The sequence below is a fragment of the Anguilla anguilla genome, chromosome 3, assembly GCF_013347855.1.
Source record: "Anguilla anguilla isolate fAngAng1 chromosome 3, fAngAng1.pri, whole genome shotgun sequence".
Taxonomy (NCBI): domain Eukaryota; kingdom Metazoa; phylum Chordata; class Actinopteri; order Anguilliformes; family Anguillidae; genus Anguilla; species Anguilla anguilla.
Genome location: NC_049203.1, coordinates 21,771,409 through 21,790,396, shown reverse-complemented (window position 1 = coordinate 21,790,396; position 18,988 = coordinate 21,771,409). Strand labels below are relative to the sequence as shown.

Here is an 18,988-nt window from a genome sequence, read left to right as displayed (position 1 = left end):
CTGGTCAAACTGGACCACTCATACATACAGCCTTCTTCAGTTTATGAGGGGACGGTCATGCGTGCCTCCATTTCGCCTTTTTAAAAGAAGTTTTGCATTTCATATAACAGTGAAAGAAATGTTTATCCAGACCTGTATTTTTAGTGCTGTAAACCGCAGCCGTTTACTGTGCTTCAGGGATGTTTCGTGCGCTTTTTTTCCGTAAAGGAAACATTTATCATCTCTAGTTACTCCTGCTGCTCTCGCTCTACTCTGCTTCAGAGATGTGCGTCACCAAGCCTTTGGGGGACAAAACAGACCCGCACAAAAGAGCTTTTATTCGCTGGAAAGTCCGGCCTTTGACTAATGCTGTATTGTCCCCCCCCCCCCACCCAACTAAAAGATAGTTGTAGTAGCGATGTACTGTAATGTTGAGTGGTGTAACAGCAGACCATCCTGAAGACTAAGAGGAACTCTTCTGTGCAAGAGGGAGTTGAAGCCACCCTTTGTGGTCTGCTTGGCTGGGAACTGTGACACCTGCATGACCTCCCCGCCCCCCCCCCCCCTCCTCCCACCCCTCCTCCCCACCACCTCCTCACGCAATCAAGTCCATGTCCAAGGCTGGGGAGAGGTGTTGAGTTTGGGTATGGAGGCCCCTACGGGAGAAGAGGAGGACTCCTGAGAGCCCTGACCTGGGTGGCTGGGGTCGTATGAATGGGAGAGCCGCTTGCTAGCCCCCCCCCCTCCCTTCACAAGAGCAGCAGGGGTTATCAGCTCATCTCCACCCCCCCCCCCCCCTCCAAGGCTGCCCGACCCCCGCCGCCCGCTTTCATGCGCCGCTGTTTGTTTGCTCAGCGTTGCGCGCTGGGAAGACGTATGCAGCTGTTGACGTGTTTAGGGGAAAGCTGGTGTGAGATAGCGCATCCGAGATTCCACAGCCGCAATAAATTCTGCCCCCCACCTCCTCCTCCTCCTCCTCCTCCTCCTCTCTCCCCCGGCCTGGCCGCCCCTGCCTAACTTCCCCTGCCCTGTCCTTGACTCCGGGGGTCTCCCGTCCGCTGTGCGCCGCCCCCTCCGCTCTTCAGCGTCTGCCCTTCTCCCTCGCCGTGACCGTAAGTCCCGTCTGGCTGCTTCTCCCCTGGAGCAGATGTCTCGGAATCTTTTATTTACAGAAGATTCCGGAGCTTCCCACCGCCGCGCGAGTTTTCCCACAGTCTGATGTATGGCCTGTAAGCCCCTCCCTCCCCGAATGCGAATCCAGCGCGATTCGCTCTTATCCGACGTCAAAACGTTGACGCTGAAACAACAAATCCCCTGACCCTGACGGTGACATGCTATGCCCCCCCCTTAAAAGGAAAGGGGTGCTGTCTAATGGGGAGGCACACCGCGCTCCCACTCAGGTACGAATGGGGAAAGAATCCGGAGTATTCTGGCCATAAACCCAAACTGTAAACAGGGCCATCAGGAGCGGGAACCCCCCAGCCCCCACCGCCCCACCCCGAGCCAGCTGCAGGCATAACTCTCATTACTGCTCATCACCCCGCACCTCTTAAAACAGGGCTGCCCACGGCTGGCCGCCACACCTGGGCCTCCCCACGGCACCAGGCCTTGAGGGGGAAAAAAGGGGGGGGGGGGACTCACTTCAAAGTCCCTTTTTCTCTGACTTTCTGTGATACTGCAAACCTTGTGGATGAGAACATTTTATATACTCTTTTAATGAGATGAGCACGGACCAGGTCTGCATGAGGTCTACAGGACTGCATGAGGTCTACATGCTGCATTCATACTCCTCTTTGTGCTTTGGACTGTGCATATTATGCACATACCGTGTCAATGCTACTATTAGCATATTTACACATTTCTTAAATTAGACAGAAGGCAATAAATACAGTGCGTATGCCCTCAGAAATTACCATAAAGAAGAAAGCACAGACATCTAGTATCTCCCAATGTGCAGAATATTAGGGTGAACATTCAGTGACCTTCCTTTCAGCCGGGTTCAAATGAGGTAAGCCTCTTGGTGCCGCCGTACCTCCCAGACACTTCACCTTTATCACCTGTCCAGACACAGGCGATTCCAAGGAGGGCATGAAACAGAGGCCGCGGCAACACTAGGCAAGGATTGCGGGCGCACAGGGCATGCACAGGGGCACAGGGCATGCGCAGGCAGCACAGGGCAAGCGTTGAGGGGGAAAAGGGTACGCTTGGGAGGCACAGGGAATGCACGGGGGGTTACTGTAGGCCAAAGTTACCCGGTTCTGACCGGCTGCCCCTGTTCTGACCACAGGCTTAACAGGGCAAATCTGCAGGAATCCCATTAAAGCACTCCTCAAGTCTAGACTGGGTGATCTTTCAGCACTCAGGGCCAGTGTAAATTAACCTAGCGCATGCACACCCGTATCCACGCCCCCCCCCCCCCCCCCCCACTCCCCCAGTAAACGCTGATTAAAGCATAATCTTCTAAAAATGTTACAGTTCACTGAAGCATAAATCATTTCCTAAGCCACACACAGCACATCATTCGTGGAGTGACCCGCAATCTCTGACCGACAATCTCTAAATACAGCATAACTTTGGTGTGTGAATCAAAGTAAGCAGACAGCTTTTTTTTTTTTTTTTTTTTTTGTTAAAACCTTATATTTTTTTCATGCTTTATTCCAAGCAAAGCTGTGTGTTTTCTGATCGAGAAAGAAGAAAATGTTGGGGCAGAGAAGTCCTTGAACACAGCCTTTTTAAAAATGAACAGTGAGTAGGCTGTGTTCAGAGGTTGCTTCTAATTCCAATTCAAATACAATACAATATCCATGTTTCATTATGATGAATAATATATCAAATTATATTACATTATAATGTCAAAATTAGTCATATAAATCAGTGTATCATTACATTACAGGCATTTAGCAGATGCTCTTATCCAGAGTGACTTACACAACTTTTTACATAGCATTTACATTGTATCCATTTATACAGCTGGATATATACTGGAGCAATGCAGGTTAAGTACCTTGCTCAAGGGTACAACGGCAGTGTCCTACCCAGCTATCAAACCTTTACGTTACAAGCTCCTTACCCATTACACTACACTGCCAGCCCAGGTTCCAGGGTGTCGCGGGTGGTTTGGTATTTAGCGGCATTAGTGACTGTTTGATCCTTCAGTTAAGGCGTGCTATATATGGTATGTAGGTTAAACATATTAAGTAACGTTTCTGTTCCTTAAGTATAATTACTGCCGTGGTTGTATGTGATAATGGTTAATGCGTAATGCGTATCAGATTTAAAATACATGTGTTTTAATAGTCAATCCACATGCCTGTCACCTACATTTTATATGTAATCTTCATCCCATTTTTATGTCACACATATGACATCCTTGATGACACAATGATTTAGTTCCACTCCAAATTAAGGGCACTCCGGAGTAATATTTAGTTGGACCCAGCAAGCATACACAAGACAATGACCCATGCCTGGCTGATCTGTAAATGCTTGGTACATTCAGCCAAATTCTTATGCTGTCCTCTGTTTATAGTTATGCGGAAAATTGAAGTACCTTTTCAAGTAGGCTTCAGACCATTATTAGTATCAGAACATAAGATCACTTGTCAGTTACCTGGAGTCATAATGGAGCAGGCATTCGAGGGACAGCACAGATTTTGGTCCTTTTTCAGACTAAATGTCTTCATTCACAAATGTGTTGATAAATGACTAAATAAATATACTGGGAAAAGTGGAAGTATACTGGGGTGAAATTGGTGAACTGGGGTGAGTGCAGAAAACAGGGGTGACTGTGGTAATCTGGGGTGCCCTCAGTGAGTGGTGCAGGTTGTAAATGCTCTTTTGTGGATGTGTTGTAGTGGATGTGAAGAAAGACAGTGGCAGTGAGCTGAATGCATCATTTGGATGGGATGTGTAATGTCCCCAATGTTAAAATGCACCATTGTTTTAGTGACTTTTATATTGGGGGGGGGTTGGAGTCTTCTCTCCTGGAAGCAGCGCTTACACGTCTTGAAAGATAAAATTCTTTATCAGCAGTGAGGGAGATCCTGGAAAAACGCCAAGGTTCTGGTTCCAATGCAGCGTTGACATTATTATTTATTTATTTATTCATTTTATCAGATTCGTCCTTCACCTGCTATCTATTAGCCTGTTACTGACAATCATATGAAGCTGGGTGTTTTTCCTTCCGCAACGGCTTCAGTCCCTGGAGGGGAACGCAAATTAGCACAAAACATTCCGCCTCATTGTTTGTGTCTTCTCAGCTTCGCCCGATGAAGAGACTGAAAGGTTTCGCGCGACAAAAGAGTGTTTTGCTTTTATTGCGATAATGTGATTTAGCTTCACTTCTCATTGTGTTCCTATCATATCGCTAACGGGCGAAGCATAAAGGCATTGTCTCGTGTTTGACTCATGACGCGCTGCATATTTCAGGACTCAGTACACCGGCGACTCCTCGGAGGGACGTGTCATGCCAATATCCATTACCTCCCGGCAGATACCGAGGTATTGTTTTACATAGAAATACCATAGCGCTGATATTGTTCACATTTCTCCATGCGAAAGTGCGCTAGCCCCTCATTGTTAATGTCTTGTTTATGTTTCTCACAGTCTGAGTGTGAACCAGTCTCTGAGAGAGAGAGAAAGAGAGAGAGAGAGAGAGAGAGAGGCCGAATGGAAAAACCTGCATAGAAATATCCCTTTAAAGCAGGGGTGCACAACTCCAGTCCTGGAGGGCCAGTGTGCATGCTGGTTTTCCAACCAATTACCTTAGATTTAATTTGAGTTTTCTGACAGCTTTATAAACTATGATGGTTCACTCCAGCACTTGAGCACAGTAAAATCATTAGGATACGCTTTGGGTCCATGGCTGTCACTGGTGTTTATACAAATATGAGATCGAGACACGACTGAACTAAGCCAGGCTGCTGGGTGGCTCAGTCGATAAAGGCACCACGCTGTGTTGGATGAGCCTCAACGCCTCAGATCAAATCCGGATCGTGCTACCGCCGACCGCTCCTGGTAGTCCAACAGGGCGATACACAATTGACGCCTGTGTAGCGCAGGGTATGGGAGAGTCGGACAGGAAGCCCCGTTTCACTGCTCTTGGGTGACCCCCGCAGGCTAATAAAGACGCTTGTGAGACTGCATGTGAAAGATGCGTATGAAAGCCAGTCTGCGCAAGCTTTGCTACTCTCTGACAGGGCAGAAGAAGCAGCTGTTGGACAGCGTGTGTTTTGGAGGAGAAACATGGATCTCCCAGCTCTCCTGAACTGGCAGAGTGGTTTGTGCATGGAGGGCGGCTATGGTTGCAGACCGTTTCACATTCCGGATTGCAGTGGGAATTCGACATACGCAGCCCTGAGTTGGGCGGCGAATTAAATAAAGATATGATTGCGCCAATTAAATAATTAAGAGCAGAAGTTGGCACATGATCCTGAAACAGATTGGTCCAGGTTGTGCACCCCTGCTTTAAATCTGTCAAACAGGCTGGGGGTGGCAGATCTTGCTTATTCCCGGAGGGAACATCCTGATTCCGAATTTGCCGTTATCATCAGACAGAACATCTTGACACTAAGCTTGCTGTTAACATCAAGGCGCTCAGTGCGGAAAAGCCAGGTTATTAGTCCTCTACCGAGCGTACTTATCAGGCCATTATTAGGCTAATGAAGGTTTTTTTCTTTTTTTTTTTTTTTCCACAAGCCATTCTTAATTACAGTTGCCGTCTGCAGGAGGAGCTGCCCTTGCTTAAAGCGGATCCCAATTAAGGCTCTCGCTGGGATTAATGTTCCGGGGCGGCTGCTGCGAGATTCCCATTCCCTAATTCTGATTAAGGAGAGACCTTCTGCCTCCTTCCCAAACAGTGCCCCTCCCCACCCACCCCACCCGAGCCCCAAAACACGCAGGGGCCCTGGATGTGATCACAACACAGTGTCTTTAATGAAACGCCTCCCTTTAACGCATTTGTTACTGGCCATTTCTCAACTGGGCCAACCATATGGTGTTCATTAGGCAAATTAAGAGAAGCGGAGGGGCGCTGGTTGGGGTGAGGTGGGGGGCGAGATTGGGGGAGGGGGGGGGGTTCTGTGTATGTTTGGAGGGGTTTTGGGGGTAGGGGTCAGAAAGGGTGGGTAGTTCATCCGGTTTCCCTGGTAACGTGTTTTGTGACAAATTCCCTCGAAAAGCCTGTTCCCTCACAGATCATACAAGATGGCGTGCCTCTGAATGGATCCTACTGTTTCAGGATATTGGTTAAAAAGCATAAAAGCAGTGTCATCCTCTCAAAAGCATTTGTCTGGAAGAAAGGTTTAATTTCTGATATGACCTGTGTGTTCAGCGAAGCGGCAGAAATCTGTTTACCTTCCACATTATCTCTATCAGAGTCTGCAGGCAAAGCTATGACTTGAGTTTCTCTAATGAAGTAATAAAAGCAGATTCCCTTGAAGTAGTTTCATAAAGTGATGCAGAGGACGTTGTTCAGACACGACATGTCAGGCACACACACACACACACACACACCCACCCACGCGCACACACACACACACACACATACACGCACACACACACACACACACACACACACACACACACACACATACACGCACACACACACACAGGGGACCTTCTGTGTGAGGCACACTCCCCTGAATGAGAGTCCCACGGTCAAATATGGGACACTTTCACATTTGGCGTTTGATTGCTAGCCTTTCACCTCCCTGTGTATCACCCAGGTGTGAAACTCAGTGTGAACAGATTTTATTTCCATCACACGATTGTTTCTCACTTTAATTCTGTAACCCCCCCCCCCATCCCCACCCCCCAAAAGTTATTTGCAGTATGTCTTTATGCAGCTACACCTTTATTTTTATTCTGGTTTATTCTGTGGGCAGAAGTAAATCACTAATCTCTCGTCTGCTCCATATTGCTTTCCCCAGGGCAGAGGTATAGAAGTGAATTTGACATGAAGGGGGACACATTTGCTCCCCAGCCCCTCCCCCCGTCCACCCTTGCCCCCCACAATAAATATATAGTTAGTGGAAAAGTTTGGTTCCACGAGAGCCAGCTATGGGTATTAAAGATGCAGACACATCTTTAGCCTCATGAGAGCTAGCGGCTAAGGAGGTGTGGCCTCCCAGTAATTTATGTACTTACATGTAAAGTACATAAATTGTATACTTATGCATATAGTGGCACATGGGCTCAGAAGGTTTGGGAACACTTGGTACTGAATCACTGGGTGTGGCCCCTTCTGGGTGGTGACCTTCTGCTTAGTGTGGCTTGCCCTCTTGGGTGATGCACAGCAGCCATTTTGTGCCAGAACGCTCAGGGTAAAGCCACACATCCGCCGACGCATTGCTCTCGCCTCCCACAATGAGCATGTTTCCTATTTTTAAAACGGTGTATATCATTTGTATAATTTTGGAATCCCCACGCAGCAAAAAGCCTTCCTTAACATAGCTGTGTGGAATGGAGAAATAAAATTTGAAACCTGAGACAGTATACATGTTGGATCTTTAATCTGATTGGCTATCACACCATGTTCCCCATCCTTCTGGGTCTCTTCACCCACTTGCCTTGCATCACCAGCTATCCCAGCATGCACTGCGAATACGAAAATTCGGCTCCCATTTAAATGAATGGAGACGATTACACTGCGAAGTCACAGCTTGTTGGAGGACGTGTGGTTTTACCCTTAGGGTAAGTGCACATCAGCCGAGGACACTGGAAGCTGACGATCCACGTGCTACCACTTCCTGTTTCACAGCACATCCTTCCTGTCTGGAATCAGGCCTGGGCCTCTCTGTGTGGAGTTTGCGTGTTCTCCCCGTGTCTGTGTGGGTTTCTTCCAGGTAATCCAGTTTCCTCCCACAGTCCAAAGACATGCAGGTAAGCTAATTGGAGACTCTAAATTGCCCATAGGTATGGGTGTGATTGAATGGCGAGTGAATGGTGTGTGTGCCCTGTGATAGATTGGCGGCATGTCCAGGGTGTGTGCCTGTCTCTCGCCCAGTGCACGCTGGGATAGGCTCCAGCACTCCCCCGCGACCCTGCCCAGGATAAGTGGGTATAGATAATGGATGGATGGATTTCATTTTATTCCATACCTCTCTCAACATATATGCCAGCATATTAAACTTTTTGAGTAACAGTTTTTTATAACACAAATATAATTAGTGTTATTTCTCAGTATGCCTACTATGTGTGCTGAAAATATTAAATATTAAGTATCAGGACAGTGGCAATGCAAGGAGTGCTAGGATTTTCAATTATCTCACACACTCATGCACACATGCACACACAGTGAAAATGGATCACTGACAGGTATTCTTGTTTCGGTCTTGGACAGTGTCATGTATTTTAATTTGTATAATTTCAGAACAGGCCTTTACCTGTCTCAGATATTACCGCAGTTTGGAACTTCCAGCCGTCCCTCATCTGAATGTTCCCCTCGCATGACTCATGAAAACAACAGTCAGGGAATAAAAAAGGTCAAAATGGTGTAGACTAGGAGTATCAAGAGACTTTAAACTCTCTCACCTCACTGTAGAAAAAACAACAACAGAAAGTCACATGACTGGAGCAAAATTTCTTATTAAAAAATTTTGCAGACAATTGTGTTACATACACTACCTCAGTATATTGCCTTCACAGATGTAATTTCATCAGTGGTTTCAACACAATACAGCACGATTCATGTTCTGCTCCTATCAGACGTAAAGATCGTATCAGTGCAGTGGCTCTGCTGTAATCCTTGTGCTGAAGCCTGCAGTCAGTATTATGGGTTTGAATCGAGGGTAGAGGTATGGCAGTAATCCACTCATCAGCCAGCAGGTCCTGTGGAACGTGATGTCCAGGGGTCAGCTCGTGAAACTGCAGACGCAAGTAGACCGGGAACCGGAGAGACGGTTTTACTCTGAACTGGGCCAGGCTGACTGCCAGAGGAAAGGGTCTATCGCATCGCTGCAGGGGAGGTAAGAGTGATGCTATCCCAATCGGGTGCATCGTTGCTTCTGTGACATATTGTTTTGAACTGAAATTGATCAATGTCTTTTTGGTCCATTTTTCCACATTGGCTTTCTGGGTAGTTTGCTTGGGATAAGATGTGCTGTTAGTGTACACTCTCTCCTTCTTGTTACACTTTTTGTGTGTGTGTGTGTGTGTCTGTGTCTATACAGGTGTGTGTGTCCATGTGTGTGCGCGAGTGTGTGTATGTGTGGTCCTGTGCGTATGTTTGGGTGGGAGTGTATGTGTGTGCACGTATGCGGGGGGTGGGAGGGAGCATGTGTGTGTGTGTGTGTGTGTGTGTGTGTGTGTGTGTGCAGGGGGAGCGTATGTGTGTGTGTGTGTGTGTGTGTGTGTGAGGACCCTTCTCAATGCCACCTTTTGTCTATGTGCCTTGAGAGCCCCTCCGCAGCTCCTGTCCTGACAGCAGCAGGTCACAGGAAAGTCACATTAACACTGAAAAAGCAAACAGATTTTAAAACAGTTAAGGTGGTTACACGGCTCCAGGGGATAGAGTGATTTACTGTGCCTCTCAACTGCATTATACACAGGATTTATATTTAATGAGCTTCTGACATCCTGCATGCTCGCACACTGTTTTCCTTCATTTCTGCAGAGAGCGCTTACAGATCTCTGCAAATCAAGGGAACATTCACACACCCCTGCACAGGGACACACGCACACCCTCCTCCTACCCCACACGCATGCACACACACACACACACACACACACACACACACATAGACACACACACACACACACACACAGACACATAGACACACACACACACATGCACAGGCTTTCACATAGACATTCATTTTTAAGCTCCGCTATGTGAAGTTTCATGTTCTTTTCATTTTTCTCTTAAAAAGGCACCCAGAGGTGTGCAAACGCAGGCTGATATGGGATCCTCCTCCTCTCTCTCTCTCCCCCTCACTCTCTCCCTCACTCTCACTCCCTCCTTCTCTCTCTTTCTTTCCCTCTCTCCCCCTCAGGTGATAGTGCTGCTGGCGTGCACAGTGCTGACGGCAGCGCAGCGGACGTCATTCTCTGTAAGATAGGGCCTATCTGTCCTTTACCATAGATACGCCACCCTGCGTTTCCTGTGTGGAAGGGTATCACTCCAGCCCGTTCCAAGGAAACTGACCAAAGCTTTGTGGTGGGGGGGGGGGGGGGGGGGGGGGGGGGGGGGGGGGGGGGGGTGGGAAGAGAAAGTCAGTGCATTTTTATTCTCACTAGATATTTTCTTAATCACGTCGCTGCCTATTTGAACTGACACAGTCATTTTTCTCAGAAGTGTATCGGTTTCAGATGATTTCGTTATCAGGTTGTCCTTTCTCACTTACCCTTTCCGCCTAATCTGGCCTTGCAGCCCACTTTAAAGATGAACTTCTTCGTGTCAGTGTTTTGTCTGAGAGAGAGGCAGCTGTAAGTGTTTAATCTCTTTCCCCGACAGGAAAGTGACATAAGACTTTTCAAAGTTCTGTCTGGGCCCCTCGCCGGTCCATCAAAAACTCACCCCTCTCTAATATCTGCTTAGCCTAATTTTGCCCACTGTAATTAAAAGACAAGACTTCAAGGAACTAATGCCCGCCACTATTCCGGACCACGGTCACTAAAGTTAATGGGATCATAAGTGAAGTGTACTGTCTCAAGAAAATATCATGAAGAATGCTTAACATTTGCATGCACCGACACTGCTTTATTACCAATACCTGCATTCTTAAACACTGTTGCTTGTGTAAAAATACACATAGACTAAAAGGCTGATCCAGTGTTACCCTGTGACATACTTTATTCTTATTTCATGGTGAGCTATGAGTATGTTTATAGTATATAAAACATGTAATACATTGACTTCATGCTACAGTTTTAAGTATTGAGAAAGAATTATATCAGGGTATGCTTACTGACAATCAGGGTTGATTCAGTTTCAGAATCAATTTGAATTATTAATCTGGATTAAATTGTTGTTATCAATATTTGTGTATAATTGTACAATTTGAAGTTACTCTATAATCAAAATATATTAAAAGTACACTTCAAATATTGAATAATAATTCCTTTTGTCGGCCTAAGAAATTAAATAGGCAGTATGCATCCCACAGGGCAGACAGCTGGCCGGTCTGATCCTGGCAGTCTGCTTACAGATTGGTTTTAGTGGCACTAATAAAGCTGATTATCAGCCGGGCCCGAGACCCACTAACCTGCCTCAGGCAGCTGGGGCTCGCCAGGCCTGTCAGTCTGGGCAGCTGCCACCGAGGTCGCAGTGCCACACATCATCCGCCACATAGCACTCATCTCCTGCACAATGCCGCACTCATCCCCTGCATCACGCCACACTCATCCCCCACTCTGCGCTACACTCATCCCCTGCATGACGCCACACTCATCCCCCACTCTGCGCTACACTCATCCCCACACCGCGCCACACTCATCCCCCGCACCACACCACACTCATCCCCCGCACCACACCACACTCATCCCCCAACCCGTGCCACACTCATCCCCCCGCACCACACCACACTCATCCCCTGCATCACGCCACACTCATCCCCCCACTCCAGCCACACTCATCCCCTGCATGACGCCACACTCATCCCCCACTCTGCGCTACACTCATCCCCACACCGCGCCACACTCATCCCCCGCACCACACCACACTCATCCCCCGCACCACACCACACTCATCCCCCAACCCGTGCCACACTCATCCCCCGCACCACACCGCACTCATTTCCCACACCGTGCTACCTTTTAATTTTCAGCAACACAGGATTACAGACGAAAGTACTCCCAATTACAGCAGAGACAGCGAGACACCACTGATGAGGCCTGGGAGCCTGTTTGTCCTTTTTTTTTTTTAAGACCCCAGTATGTGTATGTATGTGTCTGTTTGTGTGTGTGCACGTGTGCGTGGGTGCCTGTGTGTTCTTGCTACAATAAAGGCCTGCCTCGCACGGTTACAGTATAACGAGCTGAGTGACCTTTCAGTTTCACCGCCGTCACCCCTGCATGGAGTGGCACTTCCAGGGTTTTTTCCTTCCCTTCGTGGAAAGGAAGAAAAGAATAAGAGGGGCCTGAGATTTAGTGTGGGTGAATATTCAGATTACTGCTTAGAGGGGGTATGGAGAGAGCTATGGGAGATGGGGTTACTACAGGCAGGGAAGCTATCAGAGCTGCAGAATAAACATCTGTAGAGTATATGTTCTATTACCACACTCGTAGACCAAACCTGGGCAACCAACCCCTCAATCAGCAGCACAAAACATTAGCCAAGAAAATGCTGGAAATACTTTTCTTTCCTTTCATAACAGTGGGTTATTTCTTGCCGGCTTTCTAGAACTGCCACTTGTATCAAATAATCCCACTGATTTTTTGGTGGTTGAGATGGATCTGTTTCCTTAGAACCCATGCCATTCATCCCACGACTCCGATCTACAGTCTTCCTCTCAGAGTTGCGCACATCGCCCGGAGATATAACGCCCTGAAAGCTGACACATCAGATTCCAGGACAGCGGTGATTTTGCCAAAGCATCCAGCTGTTGCAGGTGTGCACTGTGTGGAAGGGGCGTTTGGGCTCACCTTCTGGGTGTGAACAACCAGAGGCTCTGAGACTTGTCCTGAGAGCACCACAGTCCCATTTGGTCAAGCATCATTCATGTAACTTATTTTGCACAGGGGACTCTCAAACTTGGTCATGACCACCCCGAATCCCTTGCTTCTGTTCCAGCAATGGCAACCCCTGAATTCTAGTGAGCTGTTAATTGTCCTTAATTAGAAAATTTTATGTTAAATTTTTACCTAAATTTTAAAAAATTGATTCATAGTTCAGGGGCACACACAACACGCGTGCACGTACCACATACACACACGTACAATTGTAAGCAATTCAATTTTTCAGCTGTAATTCACATTTGTTAATTTATTTTAATATTTGCACAATTCATTCTTTTTGTAAATTTTCACATTTGTACACAAAATGTGAATCACGTCGTTGATCCTTGCAGAGCACCAGAACCTGCCGTTGAACATGGTTAGTCTGCAGGCAAAAAGACCACAGTCACCTGGTTGCCATGGCAGCAGAGGGCACTGTGCTTCTCACAATGGCGCACATTCACCTGGGTCACGCAGTGTTAAGGGCGGAACAAGAGCGTCTCTAAAAAAGCACTACACCCGAACGACAAAGAACACGCAGCTTCTGTCTCTTAAGCGCACTGTTCCAGGAACCAGACCACGAAAAGTCGCATTAACGCGGAAGAAGCCGGCGACCGTCTGTTTAACGCGCGAGGGTCCTGTGCGAGCGAGTCCGTGTGACGTAACGAGTGGGCGTTTCAGAAAGAATTTCTTTTAACTTGAAAGTAAAGTCCTTTGTGGCTGATTCCATGAAAACCGCGTTTCTCAGCAGGAACCGTAGGAATTGTAGTCCTTTGTGAACGATCACGCTGGAGAGGTCTATCTCATTAGCGCAGCGGCGCAAGCGGGCCCTGCCAAATCCTCGCCGTGCCTCGGCGCCCCCGCCGTCCCGTGACACCCCGTTTGCAGGCGTGCCAGCCTCCCGCGTGTGAGAGAATAGGGGAGCTGGTGAAGACAGAGGAGTCAGTGCATGGGTCCCAGCCCGGACCAGGGGCCAGTCAGCTGGAGGGATCCCAAAAATGACCGTTAAAAAAAAACAGCAGGAAATAAGATCAGAGTCCTGGATAAATTTAGGCCACTTTTCCTGAAACGGTCAAATTATGACGCAGCACACCACACGGAAATTGCCACGTTTCATTGGCCTAAAGCTAAAGCTTAGTCTTTAAGCTGGAATGTTGGGAAATATACTCTATATTAAACATCTGTGGGATTTGTGGACTCTTAGAAGTATAGTGTAGCAAACTGAGTGCTACCGCTCGTTTGAGAGATGAGAGAGAGACAAGTTCTTTTTCAGGACGCGACTGCGTCTTTTTATTTTCCGGCCGCCACGCGGCTTTCTGTTCGCAATACGCAATACACAATACACAAGGTATATGTCACAATTCACGGCTGACTGCCCGTCAGCTCTTCTTCCTCCTCCAGTTCTTCCTCCTTCTCTCTCTGTCGAGCCGCTTTTAAACGTCCAGGCTCACTGTCGAGGTAATCAGCACATTGTCAATCAATCAAACAATTAACTATCCGTGCTGATTAATAAACCCCAACAGCCGTGGCGCAGAGTTCCGAGAGCCGCCCCGCCCACTCTCTCTCTGCAGCCAACGCAAAAACCACGCCCACCTTACCACATACCCCCACCGCCCGACTTAGGCCGGGGAGCCATCCGGCCGATGACCGACCCCCCCCCCCACCCCCTTCGGGGCGAGAGAGGAAGTCCGCCACCACCATCTGCGCCCCCGGCCTATGAACCACCTTAAAATTAAAGGGTTGTAGAGCCAGATACCACCGGGTGATTCGCGGGTTGGTATCCTTCATGCGGTGGAGCCATTGGAGGGGAGCGTGGTCCGAACAGAGGGTGAATGGGCGACCCAGCAGGTAGTAGCGCAGGGACCCGACCGCCCACCGGATGGCGAGGCACTCCTTTTCTACCGTGCTGTACCTCGCCTCCCGCTGGGATAGTTTGCGGCTGAGGTACAGCACCGGGCGGTCGACTCCCTCCACCTGCTGGGTCAAAACAGCCCCCAGCCCTCTGTCCGATGCGTCGGTCTGCAGGATAAAAGGAAGAGAGAAATTAGGGGTGAACAAGAGCGGCTCCCCGCAGAGGGCTTCCTTTACCCTCTCAAACGCTCGCTGGCACGGCTCCGTCCACTGGACCGGATCTGAGGCACCTTTGCGAGTTAAATCAGTCAAGGGGCTGGTCAGCTGTGAAAACGCCGGAATAAACCGTCTATAGTAGCCGGCCAACCCCAAGAACCTCCTTACCTCTTTTTTCGTCTTGGGTCGTGGACAGGTCGCAATCGCCGCGGTTTTATCCACCAGAGGTCGCACCTGTCCACTTCCCAAGTGGTACCCCAAATACCGTACCTCCGCTCGGCCAATCGCACACTTCTTTGGGTTAGCCGTGAGCCCCGCCTGCCTCAAGGACTCGAGCACCGCCCCCACATGCCGCATATGCTGTGCCCAGCTGCTACTGTGGATGATAACATCATCCAGATAGGCAGCAGCATACGCAGCATGCGGACGCAGCAGCCGATCCATCAGGCGCTGGAAGGTGGCTGGGGCCCCGAATAACCCAAACGGAAGTGTTCGGAATTGGTACAAACCGTCCGGAGCGGAGAAAGCCGATTTCTCTTTGGACTTTGCAGACAAGGGAATCTGCCAATAACCCTTAGTCAGATCCAGTGTCGAGAAAAAACGAGCCGTGCCCAGCCGATCCAGGAGTTCGTCGACCCTAGGCATAGGATAGGCATCAAAATGTGACACAGCATTCACTTTCCTATAATCCACACAGAACCGAATAGAGCCATCCGGCTTACTTACCAGCACGATGGGGCTATTCCAGGCACTGTGGGACTCCTCTATTACACCCAACTCCAGCATGGCCTTTATTTCTGCCTGCACCAATTTCTTTTTGTGCTCCGGCAGTCTATAGGGGCGGGAACGTACCGTTACTCCCGGGGGGGTGTCGATATGGTGGTGTATGAGGTTCGTGCGTCCTGGTAGGGGAGAAAACACATCCGCAAACCGTTTTTGCAACATGGCAAGGTCTGCTCTCTGACTTGGCGAGAGGTGGCTATCTGAAAGGGGTGGGGTCTGATTGATTGAATTTACTACCTCCGGCCCCAGCTCGTCCCTCTCCTGATCCACCGTTACCAGAGAAACAGCCACCACCTCTTTCCAGGCTTTTAATAAATTGAGGTGATAAATCTGTTTCGCTCCCTCTCTATCAGCACGCTCCACCTCATAGTCAACCTCCCCAACTCGTCGTGTGACCACGAAGGGCCCTTGCCACTTGGCGAGTAATTTTGTACTGGAGGTTGGAAGTAATACCAGGACTTTATCTCCCGGCGAGAATTGACGTAGTTTCGTCCCTCTATTGTAGTGCCTCTGCTGACGTTCCTGAGCCTCGAGCAAATTCTCCCGTGACAACCGACCCAGTGTATGGAGTTTTGCTCGCAGGTCCATAACGTATTGCAACTCATTTTTGCTGGGGCTTGGACCGTCCTCCCAGCTTTCTTTAACTAGGTCCAATATTCCCCGAGGTTTTCTACCGAATAACAGTTCAAAGGGAGAAAATCCCGTGGAGGCCTGGGGAACCTCCCGCACTGCAAATAATAGAGGGACTAACCACTTATCCCAATTTCGGCTATCGTCGTGAATGAACTTTCGAATCATGGACTTCAGAGTTCTATTAAACCGCTCCACAAGCCCATCTGTTTGGGGATGGTATACACTGGTTCTAATAGAGCGGACGCCCAGTAATCCGTATAGCTCATTTAGTGTACGTGACATAAACGAAGTGCCCTGATCAGTCAGAATCTCTTTCGGGATTCCGACCCGGGAGATAATTTGAAACAGAGCTTGCGCAACACTCTTAGCTGAAATATTGCGCAACGGCACTGCTTCGGGATACCGGGTCGCATAATCCACCAAGACCAACACGAAACGGTATCCCTGGGTGCTCCGTTCAAATGGCCCGATGAGGTCCATAGCAATTCGGTCAAAGGGAACCTCTATTAAGGGTAGTGGGCGCAACGGCGCTTTTGGGGTGGCCGGGGGGTTCACTAATTGACATTCGGGACAGGACGCACACCACCGACGTACGTCCGCCCAAATGCCCGGCCAGTAAAACCGAGCCATTATTCGGTGTAGTGACTTATCATACCCTAAGTGCCCCGCCATGGGGTTGTAATGAGCCGCCTGGAAAACCATTTCCCGGCGGTTTCTGGGTACCAACAACTGGGTCGTTTCTTCACCGGTCTGAGCGTCACGACACACTCGATACAACCTGTCCCTAATAATAGAAAAATAAGGGTGAGAGAGTACTGCATCGGGGCGCACCTGCTGACCATCAATCCGCATCACTTGGTCATAGGCAAAGCGTAAGGTGTCGTCCCGAGACTGCTCGAGTGGGAAATCCTCCGCGGGTTGGAATACAGGACCCCGGGGAGTCTCAACCGGAGGCTCGCCTGGGTCCCTCCCCGCCCCGGCCGTGTCGGACGGCCCTGCGTCACCACCGTCAACAGCACACACGTCACACTTCCCTATCGGTCGTGATCGCAACCCCAGTATGTTTCTAGAGATCTCCCTAAACCCCGCCCAATCAGTACCCAAGATTAGGGGATGCGCAAGCCGGGAGCTAACCGCAGCCTTCACAATATGCGTTTTTCCCTGGTAACAAATTTCCACGGGTACTACCGGATACTTGTGCACATCTCCATGCACACACCGAATGGAAACCCAGGGTGCCTTTACCAATGCCTCGGTTCGAACCAGGTTTTGCTGGATCAGGGACTGCATAGCCCCTGAATCCAACAGCGCCCGGTGTTCACTCCCTTGCACCCTTACCGGGATGCAGTACGCTCCCTCCTGATCGGGAGCGGAAGTGGGCGGCCCGACCACCCGGACCACCTGCCCCACTTCCATAAGTGGACAATCGCGGCGCAGGTGACCCAGCTGTCCGCACCGCCAACACCCCGGTCCGAGCGTCTGAGGCGCCCTCTGCGAGCCGGAGCCCCCCGCCACTGAGCCTGGACCTGGAGAGGGAATCGGAAAAAAGGGGGGATTAGTTTGAGGCAAGGGAGGGGGCAGAGCCCGGGGGACAGGGAAGGGGCCAGCACGAGGAGGGGGTCTCCTCCTAGGCGCCGGTTCCGGCCGTGCTTGCTGCTGGGCGCTGGGGTATAGCACTAGGTGGTCTTCCGCCAGGGTAACCGCCCCCTCTAGGTTGGTCGGGCGATGGCAGCGCACCCAATTGGCCGTTCCCTCCGGCAACCCTTCCAGGAACTGTTCCAGTATAACCTGCTCCACCACGCCCCCGGCGGACCGGGTCTCTGGTTGCAGCCAACGCCGGGCCATGTGGGTTAGCCTTTGGGCGTATGCGAAGGGACGGTCCTCCGCCACCAGTTTCGCCGTCCGGAACCGGCGCCGGTAATCCTCCGTGCTGCAGCCCAGTCGGTCCAGGATCGCCCTCTTCACAATCTTGTAATCCGCCCGGGCTCCGGGCGGCAGTCCATGCGCCGCCTGCTGGGCTTCCCCAGTTAAAAGGGGCAGGAGGTGTACAACCCACTCCTCGTGGGGCCACTGACACGCCTCCGCTGCCACCTCAAAACTTTCCACGAAGGCCTGGATGTCATCTTCGGCGGTCATTTTTGGTATGTGGATCCGGAGAGGGGATCGGGACGGCGGGTCCCGGGAGCTGGTTTCCCCGGCGGCAGCCAGCTGTCGCAGCGCCTGGGTCTGGAGGGAGGCTTGTGCACGCAGAGCCTCCATCTGCTCTGCGTGTACGGCCGCCTGCCGCTCCTGCATCTGGGCCATCCCCTCCAGCATCCTCGCCAGCGCTACGAGAGGCTGCGCCGTCTCGCTCCGGTTTGGGTCCATCTCTGACCTTCTCTCTCTCTCTCTTCCTGCCGTCTCCCCGTACGGGCCACCACTGTAGCAAACTGAGTGCTACCGCTCGTTTGAGAGATGAGAGAGAGACAAGTTCTTTTTCAGGACGCGACTGCGTCTTTTTATTTTCCGGCCGCCACGCGGCTTTCTGTTCGCAATACGCAATACACAATACACAAGGTATATGTCACAATTCACGGCTGACTGCCCGTCAGCTCTTCTTCCTCCTCCAGTTCTTCCTCCTTCTCTCTCTGTCGAGCCGCTTTTAAACGTCCAGGCTCACTGTCGAGGTAATCAGCACATTGTCAATCAATCAAACAATTAACTATCCGTGCTGATTAATAAACCCCAACAGCCGTGGCGCAGAGTTCCGAGAGCCGCCCCGCCCACTCTCTCTCTGCAGCCAACGCAAAAACCACGCCCACCTTACCACATATAGTTTCTGCAAAATCATGTGCTTTTTCTTTGCACTTTTTTTTTTTTTGCTGGGATAAGG

General features: G+C 50.0%; 1 protein-coding gene across 1 annotated transcript; it reads right to left on the bottom strand.

Moving 5' to 3' along the window:
• Positions 1–247: 247 nt before the first annotated feature.
• LOC118222650 lies at positions 248–18,720 on the bottom strand. The gene is made up of 4 exons (XM_035408393.1): positions 17,455–18,720; positions 14,329–14,652; positions 1,526–1,586; positions 248–279 (listed from the first exon to the last, which is right to left on the bottom strand). Exons 1-4 carry the CDS (start codon positions 18,481–18,483, stop codon positions 248–250), a joined length of 1,446 nt encoding a protein of 481 aa, XP_035264284.1. The 5' UTR covers positions 18,484–18,720.
• Positions 18,721–18,988: the final 268 nt, after the last annotated feature.

Coding starts and splice junctions, on each gene's coding strand:
- LOC118222650 (XM_035408393.1), bottom strand. CDS start 18,483: ATGGACCCAAACCGGAGCGAGACGGCGCAGCCTCTCGTAGCGCTGGCG. Junction 14,653..17,454: donor AGGGAGCGTACTGCATCCCG/GTAAGGGTGCAA, acceptor TTTATCCTGCAG/ACCGACGCATCGGACAGAGG. Junction 1,587..14,328: donor GGCCGGGGGCGCAGATGGTG/GTGGCGGACTTC, acceptor TTCCCCCTCAAG/GCCTGGTGCCGTGGGGAGGC.